The 25,990-nt window shown below is 34.8% G+C and overlaps 1 protein-coding gene across 1 annotated transcript in view; it reads right to left on the reverse strand.

Annotated features, from left to right (window-relative positions):
- Positions 1-570: 570 nt before the first annotated feature.
- LOC133323726 (uncharacterized) overlaps positions 571-25,990 on the reverse strand; it is a gene marked incomplete at its 5' end in the record, with an annotated part of 83,525 nt that continues 58,105 nt past the window's right edge. Inside the window, 3 exons of the mRNA XM_061532650.1 lie at positions 571-638; positions 1,445-1,555; positions 1,952-2,207. Coding sequence (XP_061388634.1) covers positions 571-638; positions 1,445-1,555; positions 1,952-2,207 — 435 coding nt within the window. The remainder of the gene's footprint in view (positions 639-1,444; positions 1,556-1,951; positions 2,208-25,990) is intronic.

Below are 25,990 nucleotides of genomic sequence, written 5' to 3' on the forward strand. Positions count from 1 at the left end.
CGGAACCTCAAGGTATAGGAAAAATTCAAATAAAAAAATGTGTTGAGATATCTTGAAAAATCTAACAATTATTTAAAGATTCGTTCGATTTCAAATTTGTTTGCCTAATAAAATTCAATGGAAAGCATTCTAACAATTCGTGACATTATTTTTTATGAAAACAACCTATTTATGATCGGTGTACGCAGGCAATCATTGAACTCATAGCTGCTCACAACAATTTAAATCTTCCAAAAATCATAATTCGTTCAAAAGATATTTGAGTTTTACGAATGACTTGATTTTCCGTATCGACCTGACATTTTGATGCAATAGATTGAAATGGCGAATGGGAATTTTTATGTTTGGGTATTTGTCTCACAACTTTTGAACTGTTGGTGGTATTGTAATAAAATTAGTTTCATATGAAAGCTAATAAGTCTAGCTATTTCGAAATCTATTCGTATTTTCATAAATATGAACTTTTATAGGTGAATAATTATTTGTAAGGATACGTTTTTAAATTGTCCCTTTAACCTAGATTTAAAAATTAAATTTGTTGTTTCTATAATAAAGAAAAATATTTCCCCATTAATATGAGACCTCATTTGTGTTATTAGAGTAATTGATTAGAATGTTACAGCCAGCGGAACCCAATTCTGAAAAAAAAAAACCAACAAGGAAGTTAGAACAGTTTGAATGGGTCGAGTATATGATACCCTATACAATGTGGGTATATTCAAGATATGTTTCTATGCTTCTTGTAGGTAACTATTAATATTTATGCCAATTAAAACCAAGGTTAACAAATGTTTGTTTCCAATGATTTTGGTTGTATGGGTCCAATATACTATCGATCGGACAGATACCTTTGAAGGACCATTGACAAAAATATGTAGGACATACTTATTAATAATAATTTCTCGAATTCAGGTCCTTTTCGTCTTTATATAGCACATGTGATTGATTGGACAAAAAATAAATAAATAAAAAATCGTTCGTTCCGTACATACCGGAAACGGAGTTTTTTATGATACTAAAAAAAACCTAAGCCTTGCCATATTTTTTTCTTTACAGGATAGATCATTTAAATTATAAAATATTTTTAAAAAAATAGTTACAAAAATGTTTACCATATTTACTTATTTCCAAACCACTGTGTGTGTGTTGGTTTCCTTCTTATGCCTGCTTTGTTTCTGTTTATTTATTTAATTTAGTTTTAATTTAAATAATATTTTCAATTTATTTTATAGGTTGTTGTAGTCACTTATTTCATGGAAAAATTAATTGATTTTGTGAAAGCCATAAAGTTATCTTTGAGATAATAAACGTAAATGCACATTACCATTCTGTGAATGTCTCAGCAGCTGCCATAGAAGTCGATTAAATTTGTACCTTAAGACATTATATACAATAGAATATATTTGCAGTAATAGAAGTCCGATGCTGTTCAAATGCCATATGCTTGATAGTAGTAATAGCTTGGCGAGGTCTAGTGACGATGAACTGGTTCTACTACTGCCGGATGAAAAGAATGACATGAAATTTCGTACGGATGAACTCGATGAAAGTGTTACTGTAACGACAAAAAGGAGGGAAAATAAAATAAAATTATTTCAAATAAATTTAAATTTTGTTTTTTTAATACATAAATGTTTAAATATTTCAAAAATTAAAAATAAAAATAAAATGTATATTCCCCAATGTGTACTACACTTTAAATTCCTTTCCATATTGAAATTCAAACTTAAAAAACAAATATTTTACACTGCATGCATGCATGCTGAACAAGCTTTATTTGCACACGTGATTGTTTTTCGACACAAAACTCAATTAACAAAGACTAACACACGCACACACCCATACACACAGAGACTCGCTTAAAATGCATATCTTGAAATTTGCACACAGTATTAAAATCACAAACACACTCACTCACTCACGCACAACCAATCCAATACATAATGCTTACCTCGTGCTGGCACTGGATCCTTTTGCGGTGTACCCAGTTCAATTTCCTTGTATTCCTGATAAAATTGACCAATGGTTGCGGTGCAACGCAACACTAATCCACCGCCGTGTACGGAATTTAAACCATAAACACTATGGCCATACACCGAGGGATTAGCGCTACTGAAATGTATACCTTGCAATTGCAGTTTTAAGCTAATGCGTGATGCAATCAAATTATCAATGGTTGGGATGTATTGTACTTCGGCATTGTTGACCTAAAATGAAACCAGAGAAATGGCAAAATGAAATTAATATTTGTGTGGGGTTAAAAAATTATGAAATTTATTTTTTATATACATATTTAATGTTTTATGTGTTATTATTATTTTTTTATTAAATAATTGTTATTCAAGACATACTGTAGACAATCTTTTCTTTTCTATTTTTTTTTTTATTTTTCAAAGTTGTCTCATTTCTATTGGCACTACTCAACAAGAAACCACAATAGCTACTATCAAGGCACAGTGTTTCAAAATCAGTGACATACATATTTGGTCTAAAAATGTAAAAATCGGACCATTCACAATGTCGTAGATACGAGCAATGAGTGCCTGAACAACAGGCGATAGACGGCAGTTATCCGAAGGAATTTTTCACTCGTTGGGTATGTTAATAAAAAAAATTGTCGGATTTTGAGTTCTGAAAAGTAACAGTTGACAGTTGAGGAGAGGTCATTACATTCTGTCGATTTCAGTTCGAAGGTGTGATTGGACCATATTTCTTCGAAAACGATGATATTTGGTTCGGTATCCTTTGTATTCAAATTCAGATTGTTTTCAACATATATGGGTTCCTCCTAAAGATAATTTAGAGACATGTGAGTAAGCTATGTGGGTAGTTGAATAAGTGTAATGTGTCGTGTTGTCCTAGTTCACGTGTTGTTCGTTTTTATACCCTCCACCATAAGGTGGTGTGTATTTGTCATTCCGTTTGTAACACTTCAAATTATTCAACACTTCACAGAATAAAATTCTATGTCGATGTATGCGTGTTTGTCTGTATGTCCGATGGTGGAAATCACGATTAAGATCGCAACATTTAAGATAGAGAAAATTTTGCATAGACATTGTTAGACTTCTAGGATATTTGGTATTGAAAATGGGATATATGGGTACATGGGTTGGGGTAGCCACAAATATTACCGTAACCCCCCTTAATATACAGTATTTTAGCTCATGTCCGTACCAAAAAATATTAATACTGACCCAAGTTTCAGGGTAGCCCCCATATAATGGTAATCCCCAATATTCGTTATTTTGAGTTTTTTGACACGTTTTTCAACCGAATCGGCTTCAATTTAGTATATTGCGTTTTCATTGTATAGCGCATATCCGGACAACAACAAAAATAATATTGGCCCAAGTTTCAGGGTAGCTCCCTTATAATAGTAATCCCCAATTAAATTTCAATTTGGTATTTTGGCTTATAATTGTATAGCCCATCCTTGTTCTAAAAATGATTAATATCGAATTTCGGACACGTCTTTCAACCGAATTTTGATCCCTTTTTGCTATAGACCCATAAAACGCTGGGCCCACTATTAGGTAATCATATTTTTCTCTCCTCTTATTTCGGTATATTAATTTATACCAAGAATTTTCGCTTAGGAACCCCCAACTGTGCTAAGACTACTAGTGTCTGTCTAGAAAACTTCTTCTCCTCTGCTTCTATGGATGGTTTCCGAGTGTAACATTCATATGGGGAACTACACCTGTATGGATGATATTCAGACCTGCCTGATAGGCCTGTTGGTCTAGATTATGAAGATCACTTCTAACTTTTCTATCAGGTGAAGTCTGTTCAAAAGCTTATGGCAGAGGTGTTCCCGACCAAGCACGAACTGCATAGACAACTGTTGGGTGAGCTGATGGATGGGAATGATTTTCGTCTCTTCATGAAGGTGATTTACTTCTTTAATCAGGAGACACCCCATCCAAGTCTCAATTCCGAAATTTGGCAGAATTTTTATTCGAAATACCACGCCAGCTGGTTTTATGTACCGGATTGACTCGGAGGAAGATTTCGCCCATAGAGTGTCACCTCAACAAGTGCTAATATGCAAAAAAATGATGTGTGTTAAATTATGTGTTTATGGGTTCGTATAATTATATTCTATCCAAATATATTTTTTCTGATTTCTGATTTTATATAAATTTTGCACTAATCACCCAAACCTTGTCTGATTAAGATGATATTTTATTTAGCATACCGCATTGTGTCCAAGATAACGCGTGCTAAGTTTTTTAGTTGAAATCGATACAGATTTAGATATGGCTTTCACATCTACTATCGTCCGCCTCCTTTCAGGTACTCCAGGCTCCAATTTTTGTCAGATTAAGGCTAGATTTTGCATATCATACCGAATCAAGTGTACAATGACATGTGTTAAGTTCTGCTGACATCGGTTCAGATATAGATATAGCTATAATCAAATAGCTCAATTGATATTACGTTCTAACTAGTAATTTGGATTCCAACCTCCGGTTATATATTGTGACTCTTCTAAAAAAACCCGCACAAGAATTATCCGATTAGACCCGACATTGTAAGCTCAGGCTCAAATAGAGATTTGGAAATATGCTGCTGATTTCGGCAATAAAAATTCTAACTTCTAAGAAGCAGGGGTATATCAGATGACAATTTAATAGTGTTAAAGATATGTAGATACAGACAACAATAACTTCAGATACAACAAATTCCTTCTGATTATGAAACACCAAGAGGTTCTGGGGAACTATTCTCGTGACTACACGCCAAAAGTCACTTGGGAACTTCTAATCAAAAGAATTCCTTCATTGCACGAGGATGCTGCTACCCCTTTCAAGACATCTACCAAGTTGGTGACAAATGGTTGTCCATGTACAAACAACACGATTTAGGAGGCGTGAAACACAGCGTTTTCAGTGCTAGCCAACATCAAAACGGAATAAAACGACAACTCGACAAAATAGTTCCAGATCACCAAAGAGTATCCACCATTGAAAATACTGATCCTGGATGTGTATTAAATTGTGAGATTAAGGAGTCTGTTAATTACCTTTTTAATACAGATAGGGTGGGGTAGTAGGAGTAGTGTGGATCTCGGGGTTCCCACCTCTTCTTTCGAAATTCTGTATAAAGATGTATATTTCTGCGTTGGAACTTTAAGTGCAAGAACGGTACTAGGCGAAATCTAAATCTCGTATACTGGTTATGGCCGAAAGGATATACAATTCGAATATCCAAGATCGTGTATGCGGTTGAGATAAATGGACAGATTGCAGTGGAATATTCTGTAGGAGGATCGGTGATTAATTCATGGATTTTTCGTCGTAAAACACCACTGTTTGGCATCCAATGTTTTTAAAGATTTAAAATTTAAAAAATAAATTTTTTTATTAAAAAAGCTCAATCTCAAAATTCCCATGTACGTCTATATTATCGCAATACTGTTCCGACAACAAAGCCTCGTAAACAAATGCCACTGGCAATTTAGTGCATTGCTATTGCAAATTGCATAAACAAAACCTAAGGCCCCCAAAGAAACACTCGCACTCGGAAAATGCTAGTCGGTCTGACATGTTTGTTTAATGTACGTCCTCCACCTACCAACCAACTCCTACGGCGCATAATAATTACAGCAAAAACAACAACAACATCAACTAGAACAAAAAGTTCTTCAGCACTCACAAACAATTGGTATGAAAATAAAAGCAGTCGTGCATAGAATACTGCGAGACTTAACAAATACTGTAACACATTTAAATGCAGTCAGACATGGACAAATGTATGTGTGTGCAATGCACACACATATACGTGAGAGTGCATGTGTGTGTGGGTGGTGGGGTGGCTATGTATGTTCGTCATATTGCACTTAACAAGATCTAGTGCATGAAGTCTTCTACACACAACACATACATACAAATGCACTCGTTTAGGCATAGCCTGAGATAAATACACTAGGGGCATTAACTTGAATAATACCACCATGTCTGTGTAATCCTGACGGCAGTTCGCAATGTGACCGAGTGTATTTTTTGTGTGTGTGTATGTGTAGGTTGGAATTTGCAAATGCCTATATGCAAGTGTAGTGGTGGTCTACCAGCTTTGGACTGCTTAAACTAAAATAACTACAACAGCAACAACAACAACGGGCTCAACTAGAGTGGAGAGAAACTAAACTAAACAGAAAACAACACAGCACAACTGAATAAAAGACGAATATTGCAAAGCTTTTGTTTTGCAAAAACAAAAAATGCAATGTGAAATGCTGAAAGCATTAGCTAAAAATTTACGAACTCAACCGCCACTCATAGACTGTCATACCCTGGGGGAACACAATATCCACACAATTGCAGTCTTTCATTTGGATTGAGCGTTGGTTGTTCGTTGGTTTTTTTTTTCCTTTGGTCTCGCACTTTTAAATGCTTATAAGCCATTAACACAGTTACACGCTCAAGAGCACCAAAATATCTATGCTATGTCCCACATCATTATGAACCTCATAATATTAATGAGACAATTGTACGTGCAGTGTGTAAATAGAAAAAAGGTGTTGGTGTTTGATTAGCAAAGGGTTTTTAGAGGGATTAGAAGACAGATGCGCATTTTTATGGAAAGGGAAACTATCTTCTTTCACAAACATTTTTTTAATTATATATGTCATGTCTTTTACGAAAGACATCTTCCCATAGAATAGGCCTTCACACAGAACATGCGTTTTCATCAAAGAATTGTTCCAATAGTGAGAGTGACCTCATAGAAGAGATCTTTGTATAAATTATATTAAAAGGTCCACAGGGTACTCTAATAAAGAGGATTCTAAAAACGGCAAAAAAGTACTATAAAAATATGTTTAAAAAATCTACCTCTTTAAGATATCTCTATATTTTTTTTTTTTTTTTGGAAAACCCACGCTGTAATAAACTTCGAATATATTACATTTAAAAAATCTACGATTTTATAAACTTGGAAGTATTCCTTTTAAGCCCACTTTAAATAATAAATTTTAGGAAACCTCAATGCAGCAGTCCGACAGGGACGGCTATATGATACCCTTCACAAATTTGGATACATACAAGAGATGCTAATATATACAATATCCTGTAGATAGAACAGACATATAATCTTTAGAGGACCATTGAAATGGAATGGGGCGAAACTAAATGCGTGATCTACATAGATATTTGAACCGATTAAAATACCCATACACATACCATTCGGAAATCTATGAAAAATTGTATGTCAATCGAATGTATATCATTTGTTTAAAATCGAGCAAAATAATGTATGTGGAGCTATATGTAAATCTGTATGCTGTAACACAGAGCGCTGTCCACAATTTTATCTCGTGAATATTGAACAGACGTAAATCTTAATAGATTTTCACAAAACGTAGTATACATTAATATGGACCTATCTCAATACGCTATGAAAAATTTTGTATCAATCGGACAATCTTTGGGAGTTTGGTGGACCATTTTCCAAAAAATCGGTATAGGGGAGCTATATCCAAATCTGAACCGATTTTCATAAAATTTCGTATACATCAATGTGGATCTACTTTTATACGCTCTGCAAAATGTTGTCTAAATTGAAACAAATATTGAAAGTTTGGTGCACCATTTACTAAACATCTGGCGGAACTATATATGAGAGCTATACCTAAATCTGAATCGATTTCAACAAAACTTCATAAATGTGAAACAGGACCTAATTCAGTAGGAAGTGAAAAATGTTGTCTCAATCGAACCAAAATTGAGAGTTTGGTGCACAACTTACCTTAAATCGGACGAAACTACATATGGGAGGCTAAATCTGAAACGATTTGAATGAAACTTCGTAGATATCAATCTGGACTTAATCCAGTATGACGTGCAAAATATTGAGTTAATAGGACAAATATTGGGAGTTTGGTGCACCATTTACATAAAATCGGACGAAACTATATATGGGAGCTATATCTGAATCTGGAACAATTTCAACAAAACTTCGCAGACAAAAACTGGACTGAATTCAGTACGCTGTGCAAAATTTTGTCTCAATCGGACAAACTTTGCGAGTTTGGTGAACAATTTGACTAAAATCGAACGAAACTATATATGGGAGCTATATTTAAATCTGAACCGATTTTCTTCATTTTCAATAGGGTTCGTCCTTGGACCAAATAAGTGAACTGTGCCAAATTTCATCCAAATTGGATCATAAATGCGACCTGGACTTTGCTCACAAAAATACATGGACGGACGGACATAAAATCCACGTCCAAGACAACCAAATAGAAAAATGTTTCTCCACAATTGTTGCCTTCAAGCCATATTCAAATATTGTCCGATTGTGTTTTATGAACGAAAAGGTGAATTTGTGTTATTTCGCACAAATTGAGTTTAAACGCCACATTGTGGTTAGTTTTTGGTCCAAAGAATCTAACCGAAAAGTTGCCTTGTTCCCACTCACGACACCTCTCCATGATATGCAAATAAATACAAATTTAGGATTAATTGCAAGTGTTTGTGAACATACATAGAAATTTATGTATGTATGTGTGTGGATTGTGAGACAGAGTAAATATTGTATTTATCTATGTATCCTGTGCGGGTCGCCAACAATTGCAGCTGGCGCCAGACACACACACACACGCATACATATGCCCTTCGACATTCTCCTCTTCCATAATAAATGTGTGGGAGTTTGTGTGTGTGCGCTGAATGTCGTTTTTATTACATTCAGGGCATTGCCTGTGATTAATTTGCTTACGCTTAATCATGTCATTCGCTAAATGGAGCCTGCAATGTGTATAAACACACACACACATGTATGCTGAAACAGATTAGTAAATGAGAAAGATAGTTTTTATACCCTTCACCACACTGTGTACAGGGTATTATGTCTTTGTGCATATGTTTGTAACTGGCAAAAATTATCGAGATAGATCCATGGTTCCTTTTGAGAATATGCATAGAATCACTTTCTGAGTCGATTTATGCATGTCCGTCCGTCCGTCTGTCCATGTTAAATAATAAACAAAGTACAGGACGCATTTATCATTCGAATTGGATGATATTTGTGTGTTGAGTTTCGTGAAAATCGGTTCAGTTTTTTTAGGTAAATAGTCCACTAAATTACCTGGAAATGTTTTGATTTGCTCGAATTTTGGCATAACGTACTGAGTTAAGTCTGGAAAAATGTGTGCACAGTTTCGTGACAATCGGTTCAGATTTAGATATAGCTCCCATATATATTTTCCTCCGATTTAAGGCAATTGGTCCACCAAAGACCCTATATAGCTTTCGATTTGCACGAAATTTGGCAAAGCGTACTGAATTAAGGCTAGAATGACGTGTGCTAAGTTGCGTGTAAATCGGTTCAGATTCAAATATAGCTCCCATATATATTTTCGTCCGGTTTTATGTAATTGGTGCACCGAAGTCCCTACATATCTTTCGATTTGCACGAATTTTGGTATAGGGTAGGTCGATTGACAAAACGTACTGAAGTTATATAAATTAGTCTATGGCAAGTTTCCCTGAAATCGGTACAGATATAGATATGTAACAAAAAACGCGTCGTCTGTTAGGATACATATGTAGAATATACCCAAAGTGGTGAAAGGTATTATATAGACGGCCCAATCCGACTTTACTACTTTCCTTACTGGTTTCAGATTGGATGCGATACTTTCACAGATCTCCATGGAAATATATTGCAATGATATATATTGGTATAAAATATTTCTTTGCAAAACTTCGGATTGTCTCTAATTCTATGGATTTTTCTAGGGAAAAGTTTTGGTATGCATTTTTTCAACAGAGATTGAAAAATAGCCTGCCTTAATAGGGTATACTACAATTTTCGGAGAAATTTTTGGTGGTGTAGGGTATCCTAGGATCGATGTCTCTTGTATGTCATTTGACGCCGTTCGTTTCCTCTTTTGTTTGCATGTTTTCTCTATGCTAATGTATAAATGGGTTTTTGCGGTGCGTTCACGTGTAGTTGAACGGCAACGCACAGCCCAACGCATGACTTTTAATGAACTTTTATTATGTGCCACAACACATAATTTGCGGTATTTGATGTTTTTAGCAAGCATCGAGGCATTGTTGTTGACGATGATGATGATTTTTTGTTTGTTATTGTAGTTTTTGCTATTATTGGACGCTGGCTATTTGCATAGCCGATCTACGTCGATGAGAGTTTAACTCGTATGGTGGTTTTTACTACACCGGATTTGTTGAAAGCATGTCTGTCTGTCTGTCGTCGACATCCACAGGCACAGGATGTAGGTGTCAGGGCATATCAAGCGAGTGTGTGTATTTGTAATTCTCATTTTTTCTGCACATACCAAGCCTACAATCTATGCACATTTTAAATTAATTTTTACAGCTTTAATTCGCTTTCAAATATTTGATGAAGTTGCATTTGAATTTGCCTCGGGAGCACTTTGTAGGTTTTCCACGAATTTAATATAATATCGGATTAAAAATGAAAAATGTTAATTATATAACGTTTTTAGCAAATACAAATTAGTGTTTCAACTGTTACAGTAATTAGCAGGCGGGTGGGGGGTCATATAACAAGTGGTGGTGGTGGTTATATATTTTAAAACCGACTATCAATATTTCAAATTGTTTGGAATTTTAGCTGTAATTTATTTATGTGAACATTTTTATTGCGAACAAGTTTAATTTTGCCATAATGGGCAACAATTCACTACTTGGATGGAATTTCAATAAAACAATGCGGAATTAAAATGCCAGCGGGAAGAGCCAGCAAAGATTTCAGAAAAGTATTTTGTAATTTCAGGTATCAAATAGTAACGGTGAATATGATTTCAAATAACTAATAAAAGACCAGTAAGAATAGTAGTAAAGTCGATGTGGGCCGACTATATGGTACACTTCACAAACTACCAATTAATTTTCCTTCGAAGTAACATTGAGATGAAATTGAACGAACTTAAGTATGTGATCCTTATCTATAAGTGAATCACATCAATGCATACACATGCCTTTCTGCAACCTATGCTAAATTTCATTTCATTAGGGCAGATTTAGAGTCGTATGCGTAAAATGGGACACATTTTTGGAAATTGATTTATAGTAAACATGATTCACGCTATTCGGTGTCCCGCACTGTTAACAATTTAATTTCATTCAGACACTCTTCCGAAATATATATGGAAGCTATGTCTGCATCCGCACCAATTTCAACAAAACGCAATAACGTCATTGTAGTCTCAATTTGTTAAGTTTGGCAAAATGTCGTGTCAATCGGACATACATTAAAAATGTGGAGCACCATGTTTATGCAAATAGAAAGATATATAGGGACTTTGGTACAACATATACATTAAATCGGTAGAACATATATATGGGAGCTATATCTAAATAGGAACCGATTTTCACAAAACTTAGCACACATCATTCTCGACTCAATTCGGTACGCTGTGCCAATTTTCGTTCAGAACGATAGGGACTTTGTGCACCATTTACATTAAATCGGACGAAAGTATATATGGGAGCTATATCTAAATCTGAACCGATTTTCTCGAAATTTAACACACATCATTCTAGACTTAATTCAATACACCATCCCGAGTTTCGTACAAATCGAAGGATATATAAGGACATGGTACACCATTTACATAATATCGGACAAAAATATATATGGGAGCTATGTCTAAATCAATTTCAATAGGGTTCGTCCTTGGTCAAATAAATGACCAGTGTCCAATTTCATTCAATTCGGATCATAAATGCGAACTGTACTTTGTTTACAAATTAACATGGACAGATTGACGGAAGGACATGCTTAAATCGATTCTATATATGCACAAAAAGTGGAAACAAGATATAGAAGAATTAGTTCCTTTCCATTGGATGCTATGTAGCACTCTGTGTGAGCGACTGAAGCCAATGGTCAATGATATTATTGGATCGTATCGATGCGGCTTTAGACCTGGCAAATCCACTATAGACCAAATCTCGAAAAAAGACCCACGAAAAACACATCGACACATTCCACCTCTTCGTCGATTATAAAGCCTCATTCGACAACTCAATCCGCGCAGAGGTATTCAAAGCCATGTCTGGGTTCGACATTCCTGCATAATTACTACGCTATGCATAATGAGTCGTATATTGCGAACGGTAAGAGCCACCTTTGTGGGGTGGGAATTAAGGAGTCTGGCAAATTGGGGCTGGCAGTGAATGGGGAAAAAACCAAGCTGATGGTAGCTACGCCCAAGACGTCCAGTAGACTTGGACCAACTGTGGAACTTGAAAACTGCAACATTGAGGTAATTATATATACATTGGTAACGCCATAAATAAGAGTAATGACACCAGTTTGGAAATGCGAAGAAGTATAGTGTTGTCCAACAGATGCTACTATGGTCTGAGTAAGCAATTTAAGAATATGGCCACCTCTACGATGATACTATGGGTAGTGTCAGCTTCTTGAAGAGTGTGAGTTTGGTCTGGCGTATGTATCTGAAACATGGGTACTTGCGCAAACAAATGAGGCAGCTCTTGGAATGTTTGAGAGAAAAATTCGCCGAAAGATCATCTAATCGATCTGCGTCGACGGTGAATGTCGGCGTCGAGTTTTAGCATCTATTCTTCGACATCGACATAGCCAAACGTATCGAGATGCAGCGACTATGATGATCATGCTATGGGAATGGATAATGATGCCCCAACTCAAAAGGCATATAAACGCGAGCCAACTCATGTTTAACCGAGAAGGGCGCGGCCACAAATTCGATGGAAGACCTAGAGGAAGATAATATATCGAAACATGGGCACTAGACCGATGAGCCTGGTAATCTTTTTTAAGCTCGGCATAAGGAACAAATGTTCTGTATCAAGCCAACTAAGTAAGTAAGTGTTTATCTCTCTCCAAGTATCGGCAATGCCAAGTTATAGCCCTTAAAGGTGAAAATGCTACCAATACCATCGAAATACCAAAATCTAACCTTGAAAAAATATTTTAAATGCCAGAATATAGTGACCATGGATCAATGACACCGAATCGTGCCAAAGGACTTTACTGTCTTCGTAGCCACTTAAAATAAAAAAATCATCGTTTTTTTTTGGGAATTTTGAAAACATGGAATTTTTTTATGTGGGAGCTATATAAAAACGTGGACCTATGGTGACAATTTTTGCCTAGAGGTTTCCCATATAATACCAAATTGCAAGCAATTCAATGAGAACGTGGAACTAACCCTAAAAAAATAATAAACTTAATAAATAAATTAATCATATGGATCCCATGGCCAATGGCAAGCCCATCATTGAACTTGCCGTTATTCATTTTGAAAAGTATGTATGTACAAAATTTCAGGTCTCAATCTCTACAACATTTCGCCAATGTATTTCAATTTTCCAAAAAATAAAAACTAACTATCCCCATTTATACATTTTCAAAAAACAACAAACAAAAATCATTTTGTTGAAAACTTATATATTTCCTTTTGAAAACTCCATCTTCATATGTGTTTCTTTTTTATTTCGAAAAATATCTTAACCCGTTTTCTTTACTGCTTTCCTGTTACCAATAAACTATAACGTTTTGTTTTCTGTTTTCTTTTCTTTCGTTTTTGGCAAGTGGTGTTTATGCTATTCCAGCGACAGTTAAAATCTCACAACAGGAAGAAACATTTGGAGGTTTACACCAGAGAAACAAGTCTTAAACTTTACTGTGTGCATACTTGCATGTGTGTTATGTGTGTGTGTATGTCTGTTTGTGTTGGTGAAATGTGAACACAATAAGGATGTGCTCATATTATGTCGTAAGCGTTCTGTTGCATTTTGGTGTTGCATGAACATTGACAGTAGCTAGAGCTAGCTATAAACATTCGCATTCGTTTATCCGTGTGACTGTGTGTGGAGGACAGACAGACATTCCACTCTCTGTGCAACCAAAGACCAGCCAAACCAAGTTGAGGACAGTTTGTGTCGCCAAAAGTACCACATATTTCAAGGGCGGATTTTCCTTTTGGATCATTTGAAAAACTTTATCTTACCCAATGTGTGACAGAATATTGAAAATAAACAACCAAACATATATGGTGCCCACACATACATGAACACATTGAGACACTTGGGTACGAAGTTCGGCGTTTTTGTGGTCCAAGAAGAAATGGCGTCTTTTTGGCTTACTTTCCAAAGCTGGAGTATACGGCAGAAGCAGCATGAGGAACCGTAGACATTGCACACACACACACACACACACAACATAGTTTATATTTTTTGGAGTATGTTGAGATCTTTTGAGTTTTTCAAGGAGTACTTTATGTGGATTCACATCCTCAGTGGGGATATGGGTGCATTTTGTTGCCGGAGTTAGTGAAATAGTTTGTTGTTGCCATGGTGTGGCGTTTGAATCGATGTGTTGTTGCATTCTCGGTTTTTATCTTCCATTTTGTGTGTCAGAATATAATTGAGGCCGCTTTTAGTTAAGAGTGTTTGAAGGAAGTGGAATTTGTCACAATTGTTTGCATTACAGGAATTGAAGCAGATGATGGAGATTGTGAAGGCAACAAATCTCTATGTATGGGTATTCGTTTTGAATTTTTTCTGTGTGTGTGTGTTTTTTTCACCCCCTTAGGGAATGTAGGACTTTTGGACAAGTTAATGGCAGGATTATGTGACAAGTTTAGAGAGTTTTGTAAAGATTGTCTATCTGCAATTTTGAAACCAAGGCAAAGTGGATAAATCTGAGAATATTAGCTGTTTAGATTTCAAAATGTCAAAATATCGTTCAATTTTTTTAAGAAAATCTTATCATCTACTACATGACTTTAAAATAGTCATATTTAGCTTATGATATGTATGTTCGTATATCAAATTGAATACTGTTTTACATTCTGACTGTGATCATATCTCTTCTCTCACTCTGTAATGCATGTGAAGTGAGTAGTAGCATTTTTTGATTGCTGGTTGCAACCAACAACTCAAATCTTTTATTCCTTTTCCACTGAACACCGCACACGACGCCCGACCATTTCAAAGAAACTACATTTATAAACGTTTTTGGTACATTTAAGACGCTTAGACTAGCATTTGGCTTACACAAAAATAAAAAAGTGCAGCAAGTCTTTCATGCGAGAAAAGCTTTTATACTTAATGGCTGTTATTTAGAGCAATTCTCTGTAAAATGGTTGTCATAATAAAAATTGAGTGTAGAAAAATGTACCAACACACACACATATATACATACAAATGCATATGTGTATGCATGTACAAACAAATACCAATAAAAATGTCGACAAGTGAATCTAAGATAAATAACAGACAGCATTGGGTCGGAGCAAAATTTTTAGGTCGCAGAATATTTATTTATTTGAGTGATAAAATGGGAACAGAGAAGATTTTCTACACGAAATCTTTTATATCTTCGAATTCTGTGATAGATTACAGATTAATGATTTTTTACATGAAACAGGAGCTATGTGTTAGACCACATAGATCTGAAGGCTCTGTGATGAATCAGAGAAAAAATTTCCAATAGTCAAATCTGGAGGATCTATAATAGATCACAGATGAGATTTTCTATAGGAAAATATGGGGGATCTGTGATAGATCACAGAGAAGATTTCCTTGTAGAAATCTGTGAAATATCACAAAGAACAATTTCTATATTTTCTATAAGAAAATCTGAGGGAATCTGTGATAGATTACAGAGAAAATTTTTTATAAGGAAATCTTCAGAATCTGTCATAGATCACAGAGAAGATTTTCCATCAGAAAATTTGGGAGAGGTTTTCTATAAGAAAATTTGGGAGAGGTTTTCTATAAGAAAATCTGGTAGATCTGATATCTGATACATTTTCCATCAGAAAATCTGGAGGCTCAGTGATAGATCACAGAAAAGTGTTTCGATAAGATAATCTGGGGGCTCTGTGATAGATCACAGAGACCATTTTAAATATGAAAATCTTATACTCCGTAAAGATCTTTAAGAAATATCACACCATTCTATTAAAATTCGATTCAGTCTCTATGATTCTAAAAGACAAAAATCGGCTACATACAAGAGGATCTCCTGAGATGTTTGTGTTCCATTCCAATGATTTTTATTTTATGGTTACAGTAAGGAAAAAAACCAATGTCTGAAGGGATCGACTTTATGATGCCCTACATTACAATGGATCTTGTGCTAATTAAACAGCCGAGAGTTCCGAGAGATACAACATTTTGTCATGGGTTGTGTTATTTCAGCACATTTGAATAATAAATATTACTAAAAATGTGTTTCGAAACCTCAGAAGTCTATGCACAAATACATATTACTTTGTACCACAGTGTGGTGTAGGGTGAAAACATGGACCTGCATTAAAAAATACCATTAGAGCAACTTTGGTGGCATAGAGCACTTAACACGTTCGAGACACTGGACATGAGTCGGCACATGAAGAAAAAATGTACCGTTGGAGAACAAAATTGTAGCCTCTTCGGTGCGAAAGTGACTTGACCTTAATATGGATCATATGCCTAAATCTGGACCAATAATGAAAAAGTCTGTAATGATGTTTTTCATTTTCTGTGCTTTATATTTTCTAGGAAAAGTTCTGCTAAAACCTTCAAAACACCAAAAATAAGGCGGGTTCCTATTGTTGAATATGTTCTACAAAAATGATTTTAACCCTCCAAAAATACGGAATTCCTAATTACAAAGGCTTTGGTGTTGGAAATACGATTAGAGTTTTCAAAATACTAAATCACGGCTTTGTGGACACATGAATGTAAATCGATTAAAGACATTTTTTACCCCCATGATCACATAAAGCCATTGCGGATGGATGGTAAAACATCGTAGGAGTTGTGGCAAGATATGTGGCAAATTTCAAAGTTCTATAAATCGTTATATAATTTGTTTTCGTCTTAGAATGTATATGATTTATAGGGTCTCGGTCAAATATCCGGTTTTCGTAGAATAAATTTATTACCCCCATGATCACATAAAGCCATTGCGGATGGATGGTGAAACATCCTAGGAGTTGTGGCAAGGTATGTGGAAAATTTCAAAGTTCTATAAATTGTTATATAATTTGATTTCGTCTAAGAATGTATATGATTTATGGGGTCTCGGTCAAATATCGGTTATCGTAAAATATGTTGGAATTGGAATGATAAATTTTATATATACTCGAATATATAGTGACCGGAATAAAAATCTGTTCCAATATATAGGTCTTCTAGATATAGGCCCCCCTGTGCTGAACACGGCCCTTTAAAAATATGCAGCTTCTCTTGTATTGCTTCAACATCCTTTGCATGTACGAAGATTATTTCTATCTGTGATCAAGTACTTGTATTAGTTTAATATCTTTTGAGATATGGTCACATATGCATACGTGTGTGTGTGTGTGTCTCTTTATTTATATTGGACAAAAAATGTGTATTTTTAAAGGATTTACGCTTGAATATATCGTATTTATTTTTAAACGACTAGTTTACCCATTTTATTCTTAAAATGTTTTTCGTTCTTTTTTTCTACATTTAGTAAAAGAAATTTTCCATCGTGACCATTTACCGTATGACTGAACACATGCAAAAGCGTTTCTAAATGGCAGAGCTTAGTGCAAGTGGGTGTAAATTTGCTTATATTTCCTTGTTTGATTTACTGCTTTGGGAAAAAAATAAAAGGATTACTTAAGGAATTTTATGCTATATTGAGTTTTTTTTCTAAATCGAAAAAAATGGAAATACGAGAGGGTTTACTTTCTCAATCATATAAGGGTGTGTGTGTGAGTGTATTTTTATTCAGCAAATGGACTATTTGTGTTGTTATGTGGCATTAGAAATCAAAAGATTATATTAAATTGTTCTAATTTGTTTACATAGGCAAAAAAGGATGCTAGTGTGGGAGATTGAGTTGTTGTTAGAAAATCTCTGAGGGTTCATATATCAAAATATAGAATGGAAATTGATTCTTCTTAAAATCGTGAACGTTTCCAAGAACATAGATTCTACGAGATTTTAAGGTAAACATTAAAAAAAAAAAAATAATATATAAAACAATTCCGTTCGTCTATGATATTTGTTCTTTGTACATAACATATTTTTTATAAGATTTGTAATTGCCAAAATATCGCTAATTAACTCATGAAAATCCACCACTGAAAACAAAACCCCAACACAGAGAAAGAGCACAGCAAACGTTTTAATAACATCACTTTTGATTTTATGTTAACCACAATTCCTTTTGCTGAACATTCATTCCAATTTTTTTGTGGTTTCACATGGTCTCATTGTGAAAATAATAAAACATCATTATCATCGCCGTGCTCATCGTTATACTCGGTGATTTTATTTCACTGTCATCTTACCAAATTTAATGACTACCAAAGAAATACAGCAAAAAATAAATAAAAATATAAAACAAACAAGTACACCCAGCTACGATGGTAACAATTCACAACTCACCCCCTTCCCGTCCAAAAAAAAAACCACTACATTGAAAGCAGTGTAATTGTGTTACCAAGCATACCGAAACCTAAGGACAGAAAAGAACGCTCTCCTTAGATTCATTCAACAATTTGTGCGCTCTGTTTGCCAGCACCGGTTTTTGGTTTGTTTTCATTTCCGTTCCTTCGCTCTTTTCCGGTACTTTAGTCATTCATTAAATTTAAAAATGATTTTTTATTGTTGTCGTTGTTGCTGTTACTGCTGTTGTTGTAGTATTCTTATTCAAAATGCGTGTGTTATAATGTGGGTTAATGTGTATATTTGTAGGTGTGTATGTATGTGCACGCGTGTGTGTGTTAGAGAGAATAGCTTTGATTGTATTTTTTTAACTGGAAATTAATATGTTCTTATTAAAATAAAAATGTATGTAATTAAGTTTATTTGGCAACAAAATCTCCAATTAAATGTAAAGATGAACGGGCAGAAAGGTGAGGAAAAAATTCCAAAAATTAGATTTCAAAGGGAATTTTATTATTGCGATCTATTACCGGGTTGAAAAATTCCTTTTTATTTCATTGATATCTATTACAGAGTTCGAGGTTTTCTAATTAAAAAGAACCCAACCCATTCGGAATATGTTTAAGTCTCGAAATAGCTGTAATATTGAGCGGAACAGCAGTAAAGTCCCTCATTGTTCTTTAACAGATCAGGATTTTTTTGGCGCAATGTTTACAGTTGAACTTTCAAAACTTGACTTCACTTCACACAAAAAAAAATCGAATTTAAATCATTTTTTTTATAATGGATTCCAATTGAATTATATATCTCTGGTTTCGATGTCGTTTTTCATGGCGACACGTCCAGATAGATGCCAAATATAGATGTAAACTAATAGTCGAAAGAACACTCCCTGTTTTCAAAATTAACCTATTATTATCATCAATATAAAACCAGTAACGTAGGCCTGGGCCGAATATATGATACCCTTCACCACTTTGGGTATATTCTACATAGTCTACTAACAGACGTCGCCTTTACGAAATAACATTGACATGAAATTGAACGAAAGATATATATTTTCGTTCGATTTAAGGTAAATGGTGAACCTTAAATCTAACGAAAATATATATGGGAGCTGTATGTATATCTGAACCGATCTTATGAAACTTAACACACATCATTCCAGACTTATTTCAATACGCAGTGCCAAATTTCGTGCATATCGAAAGATATATAGGGACTTTGGTGCACCATTTACCGTAAATCGGCCGAAGCTATATATGGGAGCTATATCTAAATCTGAACCGATTTTCACGAAACTTTGCACACATCATTCTAGACTTAATTTAGTACGCTATGACAAATTCCGTGCAAATCGAAATATATATAGGGACTTTGGTACACAATTTACCTTAAACCGGTGGAAGATATATATGGGAGCTATATCTAAATCTGAACCTATTTTCACGAAACTTGGCAGACATCATTCTAGACCTTATTCATTACGCTGTGCCAAATTTCGCGCAAATCGAAAGATATATAGGGACTTTTGGTACACAATTTACCTTAAATCGGAGCTATATCTAAATCGGAACCGATTTGCACGAAACTTTGCACACATCATTTTAGACCTTATTCATTACGTTGTGCCAAATTTCGTGCAAATCGTAGGTTATATAGGGACTTTGGTACACCATTTACCGTAAATCCGACGAATATATATATATGGGAGCTATATCTAAATCTGAACCGATTTTTGCCAATTTCAATAGGGTTTGTCCTTGGGCCAAATAATTGCGCTGTGCCAAATTTCATCCAATTCGGATCATAAATGCGACCTGTACTTTGTTTACAATTTAACATAGACAGACGGACGGACGGACGAACCGACGCTATACCAAATTTTGTGGAAATCGAAAGATATATAGGGACTTAGGTGCCACATTTACCTTAAATCGGACGAAAATATATATGGGAGCTACATCTAAATTTGAACCGATTTTCACGAAACTTAACACGCATAATTCTAGACTTAACTTAGTGTCGTATACCAAATTTCGTGCAAATCGAAAGATATATAGGGACTTTGGTTCACTTAAATGGTAAGAAAATATATATAGGAGCTGTATCTTAATCTAAACCGATTTCCACGAAACATTCTAGAATTAATTTAGCACGCTATTCCAAATTTTGTGCAAACTGAAAGATATTTAGAGACTTTGGCGCACCATTTACCATTAAGCAGACGAAAATATATATGGGAGCTACATCTAAATCTAAACCGATTTTCTCAGAAATTTTACCCACATCATTCTAGACTTAATCTATATCTGAACCGAGTCTCACAAAACTTCACGTACGCCATTTTAGGCCTAATTCAGTACAGTTTGCCAAATTTCGTGCAACTCAATATATATATATGGACTTTGGTGCACCATTTACATTCAATCGGACAAAAATATATAAGGGAGCTGTATCTAAATCTGAAACGATTTTTCACAATTCCAATAACGTTCGTCCTTGCCAAATAAATAAGCTGTGCCAATTTTCATCCAAATCTGATGATAGATGCGACGTGTGCTTCACAATTTAACATCACGGACAGACGGACGGACATACAACTATCGACTCAGATAGTGATTCTATGCATATTCCCAAAAGGAACCATGGGTCTATCTCGTTTCCTTTTGCCTGTTACAAACATATGCACAAAGACATAATACACTGCACCACAGTGTGGTGAAGGGTATAGAAACATGATATTTCAGAATTTATGGTACTTTTTAAATACCTTGTAATATTGAATATATCCGAAAAAGTTTTACAAACAAATCCCAATAATTAAATATAGTTATTGGTTATAATTACTGCAATTATCTGCCACAACATATTACCAACATTTCATTCATAATACAAAAAATAATGTTATCTGATTTTATTCTCCCACATAGCATCATAATCCATTAAATATATTTTAATGCGTATTCAATTTTAAAACCAAATTCTCATGTAAACTTTGCATTACAACCCAAAAACCGGTCAACAAATGAACAAAACGCAGAATATAATGCAGTTATGTGACATGACAAATCCTTTAAGTATTATTAGTCAAATGACAATAATTTTACAAGATTATGCAGAAGCGGCAACGGCAGTAGCAGCGACATCAGCCAAACAATGCTATTATGAGCATTGATATAACAAATAATGTCAGCAAAGCCGAAGGCGACAACAAATTCAGAGCTTTCAGTTTTATTTGCTGACGACATTGCCAGCCAGCCAGCCAGCACACTACTCTTGAGCATTGTCGTATAATAATGTGAATAATAATAGTCAGCGTCATTATTATCATTGTCAGGCATTTTCCACTAACACAATTGCGTGGCAGTGGTACCCCTACGTCTCCTGCTCCCGCTCCTGACTATAGGACAATTCACACACACATATTCACAGCATCAGTTTTATAATCTCATTGGCCCTGTTACTACTACTACTGCTGCTGCTGCTCCGGTTGTTTTTGTTGTTGTTGTCGTCGTCATCATCAGTTTGTTATCATGTAAAGCAGGCATTTCAATTTGGCGTGACCTTTTTTGTTTTGTCTCATTTGCGTTTGTTTTCCAATGTAATTGTTTTGTTGAAAGCGATATGGGAATGGGAACGAAATGAAATGTCAATTTTATGTGCAGTCACTGCTTTGTCTTCTGTTTGGCTGTCTGAATGATTTTTTGAACCGCATTTCCTGGAGGGGTAATTGTTTATATTTGCCTTAACTTAACAATGACAAACAGACACACGGCAATTGGAACACAAATGCGACATACATACATGTCTATTGTCAAACATTTAAAGAATACTACAAACCCCTTATTTTGTATGTAAAACTTTTTGTCCATTTGGGCGGCCATGTGGACGTATACTTAATGGGTAATTATCACAAAAACAATTCAGGCAGTACGTATACGCACTGTTATTTAATGGACATTTAAGTGATAATGACTTTAAATTGTTTTAAACCTTATATTGTGGACCTTCCTGTGAGTGTTTTTTGTTCCATTGGAAAAACGGAATATTTTTCCTTTCAATGTTTTTTTTTTGTATTTAGTTTTCCTAATGCTTACATTGAATATCAATGAATTTCTTTGTTTTTTTCGTCTGCTCGTTTCTTGAGGGTGTTGAAAATGCCCCATCATGATCTGTTTGCGATTTTATTTTTTTTCTTCGCTTCTTTTCCAATAGAAATCGAAGAGAAATACAACAACAACATGAAATATGTAAATTATCAGATAATCTTTAGATCGCTGTTAACGCCAGCAAAAGATATGCGTGATGACGATAGCAAGTTGTTGAATAAATGTTATTTTAATAGAATTAAGTGGCAATCGTATGACGCTGTGTTTGAAATGTTGATTTAAGTGACGTGTAGGAGGAAATAATTGATAGAGATATCAGAATCAAATAACATGATGACTAGGTATTAAGTAGTTTAGGAAATAATGACCACGCAAATCTTAATGTTATATTGATTTTCAGTTGATTGGGGGAAAGGTAGTACAACGCAATTTGAATGAAAATATGAGTAGTCTGTTAGGAGGTGATGGATTCAATACGTGAAAGTCATTTCGGAGGTTGTTTTGATGATAGAAAATGCGATTGGCGTAAAAATGAACATATTTGCAATCAATAAATAAAAACATCGTTCAGTGTTCGAAATCACTGATCTAGCGGCGTTAAATTGATAACCTCAAAATCATTCGTGATATGTTTGATATTTGGACAAATTCTGTCTGCACCAGATCGGATCATATTTAGCTAAACTTCTATATAACGATACTACCGATTTTCGTTATCTCGAGGATTTTCGCCTGGGTTTTCAAACAAATTGGCTGTACTTCGATATTTTTGATACTCACTGGCTATCAAATCTTCCTGCCAAAAATAATTAATCATGTTTTTAGGGTTACCCCCATTTAAGGGTACCCCCAAATTTCGGTAAGTGGAGAGATTTTTTTTATGACGTTACACTTCAAATTTCTTAATTTTGAGGATTGTGGACACATTTTAAAAAAGCTTTTCAGTCAGAGTAGAAGGTATTGAAAGCCAAAATTTGTTTTTTTAGTTACTAAGATAATCCATATTAAATAGTAAAAAATTAATTGGAGTTAACATTTGATAATATTTTAATGGGACCCCCCATTCTCGGATTCAAACATTTTTTCTGATTTAATTCGAATCTACACTAATTCAAGAATGTCCCTATAAAAATTTCAAGTGAAAATCTCAAGAACTCTTGAAGTATAGCCGATTTATTGTGTCAGCATCAAGTGACATCTAAGGACTTCTCAAACTTTAAACACGTTTTTCTCTTTTGCGAATGGCGGGCACGATAACTCAAAAACTAATAATCCAATCGATTCCAAATTTTTACACGTTTCTCTGAGAGTGTATAGCTGTCGTATGAACTAGGATAAAGCCAATCGGTGAAGAACTTCCTTATTTTCCCTTAAGTTACACTTCATGCAGCAGTAGCCTGCAGAACGAAAGCCCCCAATTAAAACATTTATATATTACAATTTAACTACAAATCTATATGAACAAGAATTGTACTTGAAGCAAAGGTAGTACCCTCTGCTATCAATAAATATAGCATTTTCCATAAATATATTAACGAATTGTATACACAGTGTAAGTAAGTGTTGAGTATAAAAAGGACTAACGGAATAACTATTAGCAAAATATAATACAATTGAAATCAAAACCTATGTCAAGAAAGTGTCAATGTAAAGAAAAAAAAAACGAATTTTGTACACTGATTTAAAACTTTTGTGCCGCTAAATCAATGATTTCGACCACTATGCGCCCATATTTTCTTATGAATTCAAAAATCTTTGTCATTATAAGTTGCGTGTGATCTAGAAACAACTAACAAAAAAAAGACAGTGAGCGGAGCAGCATATTCGGACGGGGCCGAATATATGATACCCCACACAACTACCAAGAAAATCTCACTTTCTGCGGTTTTATATTCTGACCATGGACAATATTTGCACCCTATTGACCTATTAAAGGTCAAAATCTCCTCTTTCTAAACTTAGACACGTTTAAATATTTAAGTATAACTCCAACATTCGAGTACATACAACAAGGTAATTGGTATCAATTTAAAGCTCAACTACTCATCTTGGACCCTTCTGGGTCTATGTCCTTCAGAAATAAATAAATACGCCATACGCCACGTCTGGGTCCATTTGATCCGATATATATTTACCGATCTTCATCAATACAATCATGCTTATTCTATGTCCGCTCTCCTTCCTGTGGCCTGTATCGTGTTTAAAAATAATAATGGACAGACATACTGACTGACACACGATCGATATTTTAAAAGGTGGGTCTATGACCAATATCTTGAGGCTGCACAAAACAAAAACTCTTAGGACTTCACAAAGCTATAATACCCCAACAACATAGTTGTGTAGGGAATAAAAATATCAGATACTCAGGTTGGAATATTGTGCTAGGACTTTCAACATATCGAAAGTTAAGAGTTAACATTGTAGGTGGAATTTTAATAACATTGGTTCATATAGGAAATATGCTGGTGCTATTCTGATTACTTCACGGGCCAAGAATGTCAAACTACTTCCAAAGGCAGCAAAGATTATTAAAATGCTAAAAATGGGACCTGAATATTGGGACTATACCAAAATATAGACATAAATTGCAAATTTTCTATAGAGATGCGAATTACTCCCCGAAACTCCGGAATACCAAATCACATTCACTGCGATGGATGTGATTTGGTAAATAAACATAGAATTTGATTACAATAATGAAAATGTTTAGTTGTTATACCCTTCACCACACCGTGGTACAGGGATTTGTGTCTTTGTGCATATGTTTGTAACAGGCAAAAATAATCGAGATAGACCCATGTTTTCGTTTGAGAATATGCATAGAATCACTTTCTGAGTCGATTTATGCATGCCCGGCCGTCTGTCCATGTTAAATTGTAAACAAAGTACAGGTCGCAGTTTTGATTCGAATTGGATGAAATTTGGCACAGCTCATCTACTTGAAATTGGAAAAAATCGGTTCAAATTTAGGTATAGCTTCCATATATATTTTCGTTCGATTTAATGGAAATGGTGCACCAAAGTCCCTATATATCTTTCGATTTGCACGAAATTTGGCATAGCGTACTGAATTGGGTCTAGAATGATGTGTGTTAAGTTTCGGGAAGATCGGTTTCAATTTAGATATAGTTCCCAAATATATTTCCGTCCGATTTAAGGTAAATAGTGCACCAAAGTCCCTATATATCCTTCCATTTGCACGCAATTTATCATAGCGTAAATCTAGAATGATGTGTGTTAAATTTCGTGAAAGTCGGTTCAGATTTAGATATAGCTCCCATATATATTTTCGTCCGAGTTTAGGTAGATAGTGCACCAAAGTCCATATATATCTTTAGATTTGCACGAAATTTAAGTATGTTTCGGAAAATCGGTTTAGTTTTCGGTTCGATTTTACTTAAATGGCGCACCAAACTACTAATGTTAGACCGATTAACACGATTTTTTGCACAACGTATAAAATTGAGACCT

This window comes from Musca vetustissima, unplaced genomic scaffold, assembly GCF_032173495.1.
Source record: "Musca vetustissima isolate MV318-11 ecotype Yass unplaced genomic scaffold, APGP_CSIRO_Mvet_v1 utg104951, whole genome shotgun sequence".
NCBI lineage: Eukaryota > Metazoa > Arthropoda > Insecta > Diptera > Muscidae > Musca > Musca vetustissima.